Source organism: Drosophila albomicans, chromosome 3 (genome assembly GCF_009650485.2).
Source record: "Drosophila albomicans strain 15112-1751.03 chromosome 3, ASM965048v2, whole genome shotgun sequence".
NCBI classification, from domain to species: domain Eukaryota; kingdom Metazoa; phylum Arthropoda; class Insecta; order Diptera; family Drosophilidae; genus Drosophila; species Drosophila albomicans.
In genome coordinates this window covers 37,419,676-37,434,856 of record NC_047629.2, presented here as the reverse complement: position 1 = coordinate 37,434,856, position 15,181 = coordinate 37,419,676, and the positions used below count along the sequence as shown (strand labels likewise).

At 36.8% G+C, this 15,181-nt stretch overlaps 2 protein-coding genes and 1 long non-coding RNA gene across 8 annotated transcripts; 1 reads left to right on the top strand and 2 right to left on the bottom strand.

Moving 5' to 3' along the window:
- Window positions 1–952: 952 nt before the first annotated feature.
- LOC117570118 (uncharacterized) lies at window positions 953–4,063 on the bottom strand. 6 transcript variants are annotated; one of them, XM_052004610.1, is made up of 2 exons: window positions 3,958–4,061; window positions 953–1,523 (listed from the first exon to the last, which is right to left on the bottom strand). In XM_052004610.1, exons 1-2 carry the CDS (start codon window positions 4,019–4,021, stop codon window positions 1,309–1,311), a joined length of 279 nt encoding a protein of 92 aa, XP_051860570.1. In that variant the 5' UTR covers window positions 4,022–4,061; the 3' UTR covers window positions 953–1,308. The 6 variants fall into 6 exon arrangements, with proteins under 6 accessions (XP_051860570.1, XP_034107473.1, XP_034107472.1 ...); XM_034251582.2 differs by lacking the exon at window positions 3,958–4,061 and adding an exon at window positions 2,555–2,658; XM_034251581.2 differs by lacking the exon at window positions 3,958–4,061 and adding an exon at window positions 1,576–1,682 and having other exon boundaries at window positions 1,223–1,523.
- Window positions 4,064–5,204: 1,141 nt separating this feature from the next.
- On the top strand, window positions 5,205–7,221 carry LOC117570117 (probable cytochrome P450 12d1 distal, mitochondrial). Its single transcript, XM_034251580.2, has 4 exons — window positions 5,205–5,432; window positions 5,492–5,832; window positions 5,892–6,008; window positions 6,066–7,221. The coding sequence occupies exons 1-4, from the start codon at window positions 5,343–5,345 to the stop codon at window positions 7,081–7,083; spliced, it is 1,566 nt and encodes a 521-aa protein (XP_034107471.1). The 5' UTR covers window positions 5,205–5,342; the 3' UTR covers window positions 7,084–7,221.
- Window positions 7,222–7,453: 232 nt separating this feature from the next.
- LOC117570119 (uncharacterized) lies at window positions 7,454–7,860 on the bottom strand. Its single transcript, XR_004572320.2, has 2 exons — window positions 7,703–7,860; window positions 7,454–7,650 (listed from the first exon to the last, which is right to left on the bottom strand). It is a non-coding gene; the product is annotated as an uncharacterized LOC117570119 (long non-coding RNA).
- Between the last annotated feature and the right edge of the window lie 7,321 nt (window positions 7,861–15,181).

Here is a 15,181-nt window from a genome sequence, read left to right as displayed (position 1 = left end):
GCCATGCGTTTCATTTTTTTCCGTTTTTTTTTTCTATTGTCATATATATATATTTTGTTTTAAATTTATTGATTTTCAATTTTCAAGCAAATTAAAGACAATGCAGCTTTAATTGTCCTTCATCGTGCGGCGCCATCAACTCAGCGCCATCTCCACATTCTCCGGACAATTTTGTGTAGTTGGTTGTGTTAATGACTGATAAATGTCGGCGCGCGATGCCGACACTTTAAACTTTTTGCCCAGAATGAATTTTGGTCTATTAAACGAGCTTGCTTCTTGGCGCTGCTCGTTGGCCCAAAAACTTTAATGTCTAATACAGAAATAGCTGGTCTCTCGTCTGGTCTAGCCAGTCGACACTCCCTGACTCCATGACTGCCTTTCTGCCTGCCGAGTCTGGTGTTTTCCGAGGGAAATTCTCAGAAAGTTTCGTAAACGTGAACGTGTTACTCACAATTAGTGCAGGCGAAGGCCACTTAGCCGTCATTTACTTTTGGCCAAGACAGCTTCTGAGTCCTGCCATGCGTATGCTCATTATGATTATAATTATCTTCGCTTCCTATTTATGAATCGTTGTCCACCTGATCTGTAACCTTTGATTTATCTACGAGACTTATTATACAACATTTATGGTCATTTCAGTTTAAATAAAAATTATTTATTTATTTGTTAAAAATTTTATTTTCGTAAATAATACGAAGTACTAACATACCTTAAGTTTTCGTTTAAGTAAAAAGAGTTTTTAACAATTCAAGAATATAGATTTTCTTCTTAGTAAATATATTTATTAAAGGTCTGTCGAAATAATAAATTCGCCACAGTTTATTATGTTTGAAATTTTCTATTAGTTTTAAATTAGCAACGAAATGCCAATTAGTGTTTAATTCATATTACCAACAAAAACGATATGTTAAAAGTTAGTATTGTAGATTATTGTCACAACATAAAAATTACAGTTTTCAACAATATTATTTTATTATGAATATTAGTACGGATACGAATAACAAGGATAATGAAATGTAGCGTGTGTAGCTAGTGAAGCGTTAATATTGGCGAAAAAGTAAATGATTATATTGACTGTTCTATATCATCGATTGTGATCGATGAAATAGATTCATTTTTTTATAAATCATCGTTTTAATAATTTGTATATTAGCATATATGTATTTTGATTCATTTGATTCTTGTAAATTTATTGCTGTCCATACCTTAAAATGTAAAACTGAAAACTAGATTTTTTTCAACATATTTTTTATTTGCTTTTGAATTGTTACAACAATTTTATTAATAATGCTTTCCTAAACCATCACCTCAACCTCTCCTGCGTTTACCCTTGCCGCCACCCCCACCACCGCCTCCACCACCACCACCTCCACCACCGCCACCGCCACCCATGCCGCCTCCACCACCGCCACCCTTGCCGCCACCCATGCCGCCCATGATTTTGCCAAAGATGTTTGGCAGCCCAAAGATACAAGGACTTCGTCCCTTTACAACTGCATCATCCTTTTCTGGATCATCTGGAACTGCAGTCGATTTGTTAGTGATAATATTGCAAACATATTATTGAATACTAACCTGGCTGAGCCAAGGCAATAGTGCATATAAATGCGATAAGTAAAATATGCGGTATCCAAAGCATTGTTAACTGCCTTTAAATAACCAAAGTTCTGTCTATTTATACCATTTCGTTTAGCAATATTACAGTGTTTATAACAACCGATTATAATGGGGAGTTCGATACACTTATTACATTTAATTGACATTTCGATACATTTGTGTTATTTTTAAATAGAGAGAAAAACTAAAATTAATTCGCTTCGGATTAAACCGTTAAGATTAGCTAACATCTTTTTGATTTGTCAGTAATTAGAACTAAACACATAATAAACACATATTTCGCATGTCGACTGGAATAATATATATATATAAGCATGTACATCTATCTACAAGTATATACGCTCGTGATCCTTCAAATACCCATATATTTACACTTACAAACCTCTGAAGCTAGTCTTTTATAGACAAAATAATTACTTTAAATGCATTAAACACACAAAAAGCACTCTAAAATTAATCTTAGCTAGTTATACCAATACGTTTTTTATTTAAATCGATCATGATGATGGTGTTAAGACTCAATATCATGGGAAATATGAATATGAATACATTTTATTGAACCTTCCTAAATCATCGATAGTGATTGAACAAATAGAATTGTTTTTTATATATCATCCAATATTTGAATATGTGCATATATATTGATTCATTTGATCCTTGCAAATTGCATCCCTTACACCGAAAAAAATGTTATACTTGATAATTTTTAAACTTGATTATTTTTGAAAGTAATTTCAAAATTTTTATTATTTGCTTTTGAATTGTTGCAACAACTTTATTCTCCACCCAATGCACCCAGGATTTTACCAAAGATGTCTTGCAGGTCTTCGAGGCAAGGACTTCGTCCCTTTACGACTGCATCATCCTCCTCTGGATCATCTGGAACTGCAGTCGATTTGTTAGAGATAATATTGCAAACATATTATTGATTACTAACCTGGCCGAGCCAATGCAATAGTGCATATAAATGCGATAAGTAAAATACGCGGTATCCAAAGCATGTTAATTGCCTTTAAATATTGAAATTCTGTCTATTTATACCATTTCGTTTAGCAAGATTACAGCCGTTTATAATGCAGAATTCGATATACTTATCACATTTAATTAGCATTTCGATACATTTGTGTTCTTTTTAAATAGAGCGAACAACTAAAAAATGAATTCGCTTTGTATTAAACCGTTAAGATTAACTAAAATTTTTTTTTTTTATTTGTCACTAAGAGGTACTATCTAAAATAAATACATATCTTTAACTACAATACTACAACTATCTATAGTAGTATGTACATATATCTAGAAACGTTCCTGATCCTGGAAATACCCATATAGTCACATATGATATATACAAGCCTTCGAAGGTGGTCTTTATAGACAAAACAATTATTTTAAACACATTACTTTTTTTTTTTAAAGATGTACGAATGTCACGTTCGTGATCTTCAAAACGTTTATATATCTTATATATATATATATATACATATATATATATATATATATATATATATATGTTGTTTTCGAGTTACGAAGAGAAAACACAGCATCAAAAGTGTCAAAAAAACGAGCGCCATATTTGAAATCATTTTGAGAAATTTGTACGCCAGCGAAATGTGACTAGTACTTTCTTAGACAATAATTTTAAATTATAATATAGTAATGCTGTTTTCTATTAGTAGGTACTATAATAAAGAATTGTTATTGTTTTATTTATTTAAAATTTTTTTACTTAAATTTATATTGCTATATCGTGAACGTGACATTTTACTATCAACGTATTTATTGTAAATTTTATTTTTTCACACTCTTCGGGCTAAGAAGTAAGAAATGAGAATAGAAAGATAAAAACACGATTATCAAACAACATGTACATAGATCTACAAATACTAAATTGAGTAAAGTTAACCTTAATCAAGCAAGAATATGGCTAACTTTAACTAGAAACGCTGCCCTAAGGCAAACAATTTTTGCTTGTATATTTTTTTTTGTGTATTTTACTCAAAATGCAAAATGATTATTCTCTTTATTCTAGATCGGAGAAATTTTATACTAGATTATTTTTGAAAGTAATTTCATAATTTTGTTTATTTGCATTTGTAATGTTATAACAACTTAATCAAGTTCTTCATGGTCCTTTTCATCCTCTTCTTCGTCTGTATCACCTTTGCCTTTGGCTTTGCCCTTGCCTTTGCCTCCTTTTCCACCAAGGATTTTTTCAATGATCCTTTTCAAGTCATTGAAGCAAGGACTTCGTGCCTCTACAATTGCATTATCCTCTTCTGGATCATCTGGAACTGCAGTCGATTTGTTAGTGATAAAATTGCAAACATATTATTGATTACTGACCTGGCTGAGCCAAGGCAATAGTGCATATAAATGCGATAAGTAAAATACGCGGTAACCAAAGCATTTTAACTGCCTTTAAATAACCGAAATTCCATCTATTTATACCATTTCGTTTAGCAATATATATATATGACAACCGATTATAATGCGGAGTTCGATACACTTATCAAACTTAAATAGCATTTCAGAAACATGTGGCTTATTTCAAAATAGAGAGAAAAATATCAATTCGTATCGGATTCAACCGTTCGAATTTACTGACGTTATTTGTTAATAGTTATTACTGTCTGAAATATATACATATCCCCATTTTTAATTAAAATAGTATGAATATTAGAAAATATGTATATTATTTTAATTATTTATAAAGGCATTATTAGGATCGCGAACGTGAAATTCGTCCATTTTTAACTAAAATAAGTTATGTCAAAAATAAACATTGTCCAATGGCAAATTTAACAATTATTATTATATTATATTTTTATATTTTTTATTTTCTTTCGGCTTTAATTCAGGTAGCCATTTTTCTCAAAGTTTACGATTATTTTTCAGTCATGTAGTATTTATCTAATAGCAAAACTTAATTTAATAATTTAATTTAATTTAATAACTTACTAAGCGTAACGACTGCAAAGAATATTCTTGGTTTATATTTTTAATTTGAATAAATTATATAAAATTATAAATTTTTAAATTATTTTCAATCAAATTATTTCACTAAACACTTTAACAGGGTATCTTCAAGCTGCGCATTTCCAGTTATGCATTCATACTGCTAGTTGTTTAGCAATGTTTTACTGAATTGTTTAAAGCTTTTCTTATCAACTGAAAGCTTCAAACGCTATGGCCAACACACACATTCATATAAATGCAAGCGCAGGTAAAATCCGGTAAGCTTTTTCACTTTTTGCTGAGTCTTCATAACAATTCAGAATTGTCTATATGCCGGCAAGAAACGTTGATCGGTTTGTTCATTGTGACAAAGCAGTTTTTTTTTGCCTGCGCATTTTGGTGGCAATGCTCGAGTGTAAACATTTCGTGTGTTGATACTGATAACGCAAAAGAGCGAGGGAGAGAGCAACAGATGTAAGTAGTAAGAAGAAACAGGTTAAGGCGAAGATAAACGATGCTGATTAATATATCAGAGAGAATGAAATGAGTTAAGCAGAAGTTCGGCTTAGCTGAAACTTAAAATATAAACAAAGCAAATACTGCTGGAGCGAGAAAGAGCTACAACAAGTGCTTCTTATCAAGCTCTCTCGCTCGATCGACTGTTTCATCGCATCGCGTATAAAAACGTACGAAAGCGTGCGTCGATCATTAGTCTGTGCTTCTCACTTGTCTAGAGCAGTAGTCGCAGCTATTAATTAACACTGATAATAAACATGACAGTCACAGCGTCCCATGGAGCGCGCCAATTGTTCTTGGCTGGCACCAGATCAATGCATGCTACTGCTGCCGCTGTTAAGCTCAATGTAAGTTGTAAGCTATTAACTATTTAAATGAATGTTGTTCAACTTGACTAAATAACTAGTTGGCTGATGATGTGGTTGCTCCGCCTGTGCGCCCCTATTCCGAAATCCCACGACCCGGAAAACTTAGTTTTATGCGCAGTTTTATGCCAGGTGGCGAATTCCACGACAAATCGTTCTCCGAATTTACCTCAATGATGCGTAAGCGCTATGGAGATCTTTTTATAATGCCAGGAGCGTTTGGTCGCAAGGACAGTTTGGTCACCTTCAGTACCAAGGATATTGAGATGGTTTTTCGCAACGAAGGCGTTTGGCCACATCGCGAGGGCTTTGATTCACTTGTTTACTTCCGTGAGAAAGTGCGCCCAGATGTGTTTGGCGAGAAAAAGGGATTAATTGCCACGTGAGTTATTATCAGTTGATAACGAATGCATTTCAGTTGACATATTTACATTATTACAGACAATCAGAGGAATGGAGCAAGTTTCGATCGGCTGTGAATCCGGTTTTCATGCAACCCAGAGGCCTCAAAATGTACTACAAACCATTGTCTAACATTAATAACGAATTCATCGAGCGGTAAGTTTAAGGTAAATAAAAACTGTTTGAGATTTAAAATTATTATCATCTCTGTAGCATCAAGGAAATTCGTGATCCTAAGACACTGGAAGTCCCTGCGAACTTTGAGGAGGAAATGGGTCGATTGATCTTCGAGTCGTTAGCTCTCATTGCCTTCAATCGTGAAATGGGCATCATCCGGAAGCATCGTGATAATCCCGATGCTATGACTATATTCAAAACATCCCGAGAAATTTTCAAGTTGGTCTTTAAGCTGGATTTGCAGCCATCGCCCTGGAAGTTTATATCGACGCCAACCTACCGCAAGATGATAAGAACACTCAGCGAAAGTCTTAATGTCACACAGCGAATGCTTGATGACACTTGCGCGGAGCTGGAGAAGCGTCGCAAGGCTGGAGAGCCTGGGAGCAACAGCATGTTGGAGCGATTGATGGATATTGATCCAAAGATTGCTTTGGTCATGGGTCTGGATATTCTCTTTGCCGGTGTGGATGCCACGACTGTGCTCTTGTCTGCAACATTGCTGTGTCTCAGCAAGAATCAGGAAAAACAGCACAAACTCCGTGAGGAACTGCTGCGAGTGATGCCCAGCAAGGAGACATTGCTGAACGATGAGACCATGAAGGACATGCCCTATTTGAGGGCCGTAATCAAGGAAGCCCTGCGCTATTACCCTAACGGTTTTGGAACCTTCAGGATTTGTCCGGGAGATGTCACTCTCTCGGGTTATAACATTCCCAAGGGCACACAGATTATGCTCGCCTCCAATGCCCTAATGAAGGATGAAAAGTATTACACTTCACCAAATGATTTCTTGCCCGAGCGCTGGCTACGTGATCCCGAGACAAACAAGAAGGCGCAGGTTAGTCCGTTTACGTTCCTGCCGTTTGGTTTTGGACCACGACAATGCATTGGCAAGCGGGTCGTTGATCTCGAAGTGGAGACTGCAGTGGCCAAGATTATACGCAACTTCCATGTGGAGTTTAACTACGACGCAAGCAATCCCTACAAAACGTTCTTTGCCATGGAGCCACAAATCCCATTTCACTTCAAATTCACTGATATTGATCAATAGAAACAAAGCTTAAAACCAAACTACTAGTTAATAAGGAAAATGTAACATAAATGTAGAAATGAAAACAACGCAAAGAAAAACAGAAACGGCATTAAAAACTTTCCAAAATAAATTTCATAATTTGAAAATGTGTCTATATATTTGGATTCATTTTTTGAAATGCGAAAGATTCATGAATTCAAAACTGAAAAAGGACAACTAAATTTATTTAGTTGACTCTATAGTAAAAAGACCCAATATCATTAAAAAAAATACATCAATTGCATCATTTACATCATCGATTGCATTGTTGTTGAAACATTGATCGTTGTGTGCTGAACCTAAATACTATTCTTCGCCATCCAAATTGAACAGATATTGTATATTCAGAACTTAATTTTTTTTTGCACAACAGTTTGAAAACTTTTTTTATTTGCATTTATATTTTCACAACAACCTTGTTATTGTTCGTCATCTTAATTGTCAAATTCAATTTGTCCTTGCCTTTTCAATCTCCAGGTTGAGGTTTCCACGCCCACCACCAGTCCGTTACAGCTTGTTCTCCATTGTCCCAATCTTGTCCTTGAACTTTTCTTGATTTGTTAGTGATAAATTTGCAAACTTTGTATTGATTACTAACCTGGCCGATACAATGCAACAGCGCATATAAATACGATAAGAAAAATATATGGAGTCCACATCATTTTTAACTGGCTTTCAATAACCGAAATTCTGTCTATTTATACCATTTCGTTTAGAAGTCTTACAGCATTTATGCCACCCGATTATAAATGGGAGTTCGATACACTTTTCACATTTAATTAGAATTTCGATTTTGATTTGTTCTCTTTGAATAGCGAGACAAATTAAAATAATTCGCATCGGATTAAACCGTTACGATTAGCTAACATTTGTTGGATTTGTTAATAGTTAGTATTACAAATTTGAAATATTTTTTCGGTGTATTTATTTGGTATATTTTAAGAAAAATTACTTTTCTCCATTGTTTTCAAATTAATTTTAATTATTTGAAACATCTTTAAAGCATATTTACTCATTTTGTTTTGTTTGTAAACTATACAGTTATATTTAAATAATACATAATATATAACAAAATACAAAATAAATAAATTTCATAAATAGAACCAAGATATAAATTAATATTAGCTTAAATTATATTATCATTAAATAAATTTTCATTCTTATTTTCATAATATATTACTATTAGATTTCAATCCCAATATAAATTTATAATCTACCCATTGATGTTTATTTTAAAAAACTACATTAATCTTAGGGGTGTTTTTATCGATTTATTATTTATACATTTCGTGAATGAAAACGCTTGTAGAAATGAACTGAAAGCGTTATTCAGCTGGTGTAAATTCAAAACTTTTATTTTTCACGCCCCGAACGCAGACGATAACAGAGACTGTCGACAGTTCCCCCTAGAAGTTCTCCATAGGGATAACCCTACAATTTTCAGTTTCCCGTTGAAAGGCAAAACTTTTGCCATAGACAAGTCAAGGCTGATGATGTTGCTGCTGTTGTGTCTGTCAGCAGAGTATAACTTGGCTGGCAGCATACACACTTGCTCCCGCTAATGACTAAGATTAATTTGGGTCACTGTGCTACGGCTCCCTTCCCTCCCCTCACACTTGAGTTATACCAACCACCGACAATGGAACATGCGTCTGAATTATGCGCGTCTCGTGCCTATTCGAACACCTAAACGCAGTTGCAACAAACAATTGTCGGTTGTGCAATAAACAAAATAATGAATTACATAAAATGATGCTATTTTTAAATTTAGTTTCATTTGCACATTTTTATAGCTGGTTCACATATCAGTTGCATACCACTGATAACTAAATTATTTGAAGTGATTTGAGCTATTAAGATTACGATAAGTGTGAGTGGCGTCGGGTCTCTTTAATAATATCAACACAACATCTGTTTTAAGATTACTTGGTAGCAAACAAAATAATCTTTATGATACCATATAGACTTCTTAAGAGCTTATAATTATAGATATTACTATCAATGTAAATTTCACTTTCTTAGAAATTCAAAATGCTTATCTCTTATAAAATATGATTCGAATTTAATATATCTGAAAAATTTAATTTGCATGTGTTACTATTAATTTAGATATTATAATAAATAATAAGCCATTTTCCTTCATGTTATTTCAAACTCCTCTTTAATGTATAAATAAGATAATTATTTTAATTATAAATATTTTATTTAAACTGTATTTTATACTAGATAATCACAATATTTTTCAAATGAAAATCTAAATAATCTTAAATATCACAAAAGATTTATTACATTTTATTTCCATTCTTCCCATTTAGCTTCTATGACAACTAAATCATGAATTTCTACTGTATAAACGTTCGCTTGCTTGTGTCTGCGGTTATGTTAGTATGTGTGTTCATGTGTGAGTGTCGTTGTTGGTGTTTGGGGTCGGTGTCGGTGTCGGTGCCAAGCACCCGAACAGCTGAAATTGTTTGGGGTTAATTAAGCGCGACATGTGTGGCATTGCATGCATTTTGTGCAGCGACTGCGACTGTGACTTCAACTCCAACTCTGACAACAACTGCGACCTCGACTCGATTCGTAGGCGCGGGGATGTTGGGGAACGTAGGGGGAAACTAGCGCCCACAAGTGTGAATGGGGTCCACGGCAACGGGCGCTAATCAATGCGGCGCCATAATAGACAAATTGCCGGACGCGTCGGTTCATTATGTTCGAATTGCAATTGTTGATGCGTTTATGAAGCTAGTGTTGGTGAGTGCATGTGATTTATGGATTCGTTAAACGATGGATGAGCTACATCAGCGGGCGGGCGCAAACCTGTTGAGTTAATCCGCAGTCACGAGCGCAATAAAATAAATACAATTATTTATTTATGTTGGGCTTTTGCCCAGAAATCGCTGGCATTACAAATTGTTGCGTTATTTTTCTGCTGTTGTCCAAATCCAAAAAGGATACAGCCCAACGCACTGTGGGGGGCTCGCCTTTAACACAAAATTATGGGCTGCCGGCTGACCAAGCGACGTCCTTGTTTATATTCCAAGAGTATTTCTCTTATTCTGTCCACTGAGCGAGAGAGAGTGGAGGCTTTGCTGGCAAGCCTAAAAAATAAACAAAATCATTTACCTTAAGGCATAATAAAAGTTTATGGTTGATAATATACAGAAAAAGGGCCGTGTGGTCGTGCAAAAACAATGCCTGCGGAGGCGTATTGCGGAAATCCCCAGTATGGGAACGTTTATCGCTATTAAAGGATTTGCAATGTAGAGAGAAGCAAGCCCAACGTCAATATTTGCCACCGTCAGTTGCTAGTTGCCAGTTGGCTGACTGTGTTTTCAATAACCATTACGGAATTGCGAAAATTTGCGCACAGCGGGCAAAAACAAATAGTTTGGAACACTACAAATACAACATTTCCTTCCATATATAGTGAGAGAGGTCCTCGTTTTTAGGGGTTGGGCATCGACTCTAGCCGTCATATCGAAGTTGAGCTCAGTTTCTCAGTCTTTGCCTGTCGCTCAGCGTGTGACTTCCAAGGATCTGTGTGTTTGAATTCATTTCAGTCGATTTTAAGACCAAAGTGGGTAAATTCTTTGTTGTCCCATTCCACCCACATTATAGTAAAAGTCCTCTTTCTGCTTGCCATTTAGAAATACATATTCCAAATCTCTAAGTTTAACAGAACGCAAACAAAATGACGTGCTTTGACAAACTATAATATTATTAACAGACTAGTTATCTGGGTTAGGTTTTAAAACGATTATAAAATGACAATACTTAAAGTTAATACTCAAAACCAAATATTGTTTTCGATATATTTTTGTGGAAGAGAATTGAAGTTTGAGTAATGAAAAGATACTTATTCCATCTGAGAAAGATGTTTATTTATAGAAAGAAGACTGATTAAAGAATAGGTCGATAGAGAGAGGAGGATTTCGAACTCTTTAGTATCATCCTTGACCAACTTTTTAAGATACAAGTGAAATTAATTTGCCTTGAAATCTGTGCTGCAATCAAGTTGAAAGTTGCAGTTTAAAGCGCTGGCAAAGATGTTTGTTAAAAGCTGCACAAGCTAGCTACCCGTAGTGTGCTGTTGCTCCTGTTAGCAAATGGATCAAGGATATATGTACACCGGAGGCACGGACTAGATATTCCTGAGATATGTAAACACCAGAGGATGCAAACAGTTCAAATCAAATAACACACACAAAAACGTCGAGAAAAGGAAGCGATGCACACGCTAAGGTAGAGGGCGAGAAAGAGAGACAAACATAGAGAGAGAGGGCGATAGAACATACACACACACACACACACACATACACACCAGGAATCAGCAAACAAGCGCTACGAACACAAAATGAGCAAGCGACTAACCTAAGGACAACAAAATAAACATTTTGAACTCGACTGAAATGCACAAACGGAGAGCGGAGAGCCCCAAGGACACTTGGGGCGTTCGCGCCGCCTGTCATCGTCTGCGGGGCAGCTTGTCCCCCAATGCTCTGCTCCTCATACTCCTCCTTCTTTTTCTCCTCCACCCACCTAAAGGCTAAGCGCAAATATTACAAGCATTATATGAATGTCTATGCTTATGTGTGTGTGTCCATGTATTTAGAAGTCAGCAACATGCTGAGCCAACAACAACATGCAAGAAAGTTAATGAGGAGCGTGCTCGACAGTGAGGTACCTCGTATATTTTGTATACAGTGTACATTAATTCGATTGTCTGGTTTTTACAGCATATGGTCACAAATATTTTAAGAGATTATTTTTTTAAATAATTTTTAAGATTTTTACTTTAACTGTTTGTTATCAGTAAGGAATGTTAAGATGGAACAATTACAGCTTCGTCTACCCATAACTTACAAAAGATTTCAATACACTTTTTATAGGCAGATGAAAAGGGAAACATATTTAAGGAAAATATCGACTTCCTCGGTCTAGTTGCCTATGCAAACCTATAATATTTACATTTTATGAGAGAGATGTTTCCATTTGTCTACTAGCTACTTTACCATCAAGTTATTATACACCTTTGCCCTTTGGTGTACAGGGTATGGCAAGAAGAGCAGGACCTGAGCTGGCTTGGCTGCCAACAAAAGTGTAGAAAATCCGACCAAGCACAAAAACCGACTCAGCACATTTCGGAACAACCAAACACGCAGTAAACCCGCCAACCCACACAGCTCCGACCTCAACAGCAGCAGCAGCAACAACAACGACAATCAGGACAACAACAGCGTGCTGAGGAGGAATAGCAATGGCATCGCCAGCTCAGGCTCAGCAAGTCATCAGCACATAAAGCTCGAAAGATTATGTAGCCCACGGCGGTGGCAGCAGCAACAGCAAAAGCAACGGCAGCAGCGGCTGGCGGAAGTGATGCATGGGCTCTGGCCTGGCTCTGGGTTGGATCGGTGAGCTGTGAGCTGTGACTCGCACTCATTGCTGTTTTTGGATCGGTAAGGGTGGAGAAGGGAATCCAGGGGTTGCGGGGTCGCTGTGGTATTAGACGACAATAGAGCTTGAAGGGCGGGGGTTTGGGTTTTCTGGCGTTTTGCCTTTTTGTGCTCCAAGCCTTGTGACGTTTGACGCCATGTTTGATGGATGAAAAAGCCATTCATGTTACCAGCTGGGGTGCAGAGGTTGCCTGTCGTTCAAGCTGTTCGTGTGCTTGCTTGCTTGCGTGTGTGTGTGTGCGTTTGTGTGTATGCAAAAGATGGCGCAATAGACGTAAAGTAACCACCTCCTGTGGCGCAACTAAATCCTTTCGGATTTTACCCAGCCAGGCGCTGTATGTTTTAATGCGCATTTTATGAGTGTGTAGGTAAGCGCTAAGCTGGCGTGGGATTGGATGCTAAAACGCGTGGCAGGGAGGCATGTCCAATGCGTAGGGTGGCAACTCCAAATGCGGAGAGAGGTAGCACCAAAACGCAAAGCCGGCATGTCTTTAAAGTGCAAAAGCGCGTGTTAAAGTTCTTGGCACTTGTTTGTCTTAACGTGCATCGGGTACCTAGCTCTCCCTCTTTTGTGGGCGTGGCAACCGTACAATCCTATACCCTCTTATTTGATGATCTCCCCTTTTTTGTGGCTGCATGCGAGTCAAAGTCAAGCGGTTGACATTTGGCAAATTTCGTTGCATAAAACGCAGCTGCAGCTGCTCAGCCACCTGTATATCTACCTGCCAGCATTAGCATAATTTTGCATAGCGTTAGCCAAATACTCCAACTCTGACAGGAGGTGGGCGGGGAGGTACTTAAAAAACTCAAAATGAAGTCGTTGCCTCGTCAGTGGCACATGCAAATCCGGTGTGAAAAATGCGAGTATTAATAAATGTGTGTAGATGAGCTGACGCCACCCTCTCTCCATTTGATCCATCTAATCCCATGGCTGCTGCTTCAACTGCTGCTCCAACTGTTGTCCCATTTTTTGGGATTGTGTGGCTGGCACTCGTACATTTTATTTGCGACTGCTTAGCACGGCAATTTACATTTCAAATTAGCGACTTCATTGCTAGAGAAAATGCCGGAATTACTTTTCATTTTCATTTTCATTATAATGCTTTTGCCACGCCCCTGAAATTTTTCCCAACCTCCCCTTTGCCACTGCGGCTGTCCACTAAATTCCCAACTGGTCGCTGCTGCTACTGCGCTTTTGCTATGCTAATAAATTAATATAAATTCAAATTTGTTTGCCAACTGCTGTCCCCGTTTCGGCTGGGCAAAGTGTTACGACTATAGTATGTTTGTCAAAAAAGGCAAAAATCCGCCGCGCGCAACATTTTTCCAAATGGCTGCCAAAAGTTTCATAAAAATCACCAATGAAACAGGCCTCTTCTCCTCCCCCCACCACTAATTCCAAATCATCTACTAAGCCAAATGCCACAAGTACACTTCTCCCTCCAAATTTCTCATTCCCTCCATTTCAATTTCATCTTCAGTTTCCCTCGGCAGCTGTTTAGCTGCTTGAATATTCAATGGCCACATCCGCACTTGGTCTTAAGCCGCACTTGGCCAAAAAGTCGCACTTTTGGCCGCCAAAACACTTGAGCTGCAAGTGGTAATCGACAGAGAGATGACTCCAAGTCATTTTAAAGCCTCCAACTGCTGGTCATTAGCTAAAAATGTTTGACAAATAAACAGATGGATTATAGGAAATGAAAGTGGTTTTAATGCAAAGTATGCATTCTATAAGAATTACTCAAGCATGTAAAATGGAATTAAGGAATATATGAATGCGACTTTGTTATTATAAATAAGAAAGAGAGAGTCAAATTGTTTCAGAAAAGCAAAAAAATTCGATATTAAAGTTAAAATATATCCGAAATATATATAAAGCTATGTGTATCGATATACTACTACATTAAAAATAAAATCATCTCTTAAAAAACTTCAAATATTTTTATTTGATGGGAACACATTTTCAGGAATCATATTTTAGAAATTTATTTCTAAACTAACTGAACAAATCATTAAGTGAACAAACCTATTAGAATTATTGTGTAAATTTAATTTTGAAAATATAGACTATTTATAGACACATCAATCTCCCTGTTAAAGTCGTTGACTTGTCCGTCTAGCCTTTTTAGGTCTGTGACTTATGCTATGGACATCACAGCTTAAGGGTATAGGGTATTAGCTTCTGTTGTAGTCATCGACGTCTGCTGCTCAACCGCCATACGAAAGGGAAAAAAATATTGAAGCGCATCGTTAAAAATATGCAAAGAATTCGATGCTGCTTGCTGCATGCATGAAAGTAATGCCAGGGCAGACAAAACTCGTACTCACACTCGCACTCACATTCATACTCGTAGATGTACCCTTACTACCACGGCATTATTCACAAGCCACGCCGTTTCGATTCGAATCGAGGAAAAAGCAGATTCCGCCCCGTTTACCAAACGTCATGACGACATGCATCAACCCTTGCTAAAAAGACTGAGAAGAATGGGGCATGAAAAGCAGCAAAAAGGAAGGGGATGGACAGGGGGAACATTAGCCACGCGCATTTAGCCAGCAATCATTTAACAATTTACAAATCGATGTTTAAACGAAGCCAAGTTACCGCATACCATATCCGTGTC

What these genes read in the sequence shown, in the direction of transcription:
- LOC117570118 (XM_052004610.1), bottom strand. Translation starts at nt 4,021, where the DNA reads ATGCTTTGGTTACCGCGTATTTTACTTATCGCATTTATATGCACTATT. An exon ending in TATTGCCTTGGCTCAGCCAG is followed by an intron (nt 1,524 to 3,957) that starts GTCAGTAATCAA and finishes AATCGACTGCAG; the next exon opens with TTCCAGATGATCCAGAAAAG.
- LOC117570117 (XM_034251580.2), top strand. Translation starts at nt 5,343, where the DNA reads ATGACAGTCACAGCGTCCCATGGAGCGCGCCAATTGTTCTTGGCTGGC. An exon ending in CTGCCGCTGTTAAGCTCAAT is followed by an intron (nt 5,433 to 5,491) that starts GTAAGTTGTAAG and finishes CTAAATAACTAG; the next exon opens with TTGGCTGATGATGTGGTTGC. An exon ending in AATAACGAATTCATCGAGCG is followed by an intron (nt 6,009 to 6,065) that starts GTAAGTTTAAGG and finishes TCATCTCTGTAG; the next exon opens with CATCAAGGAAATTCGTGATC.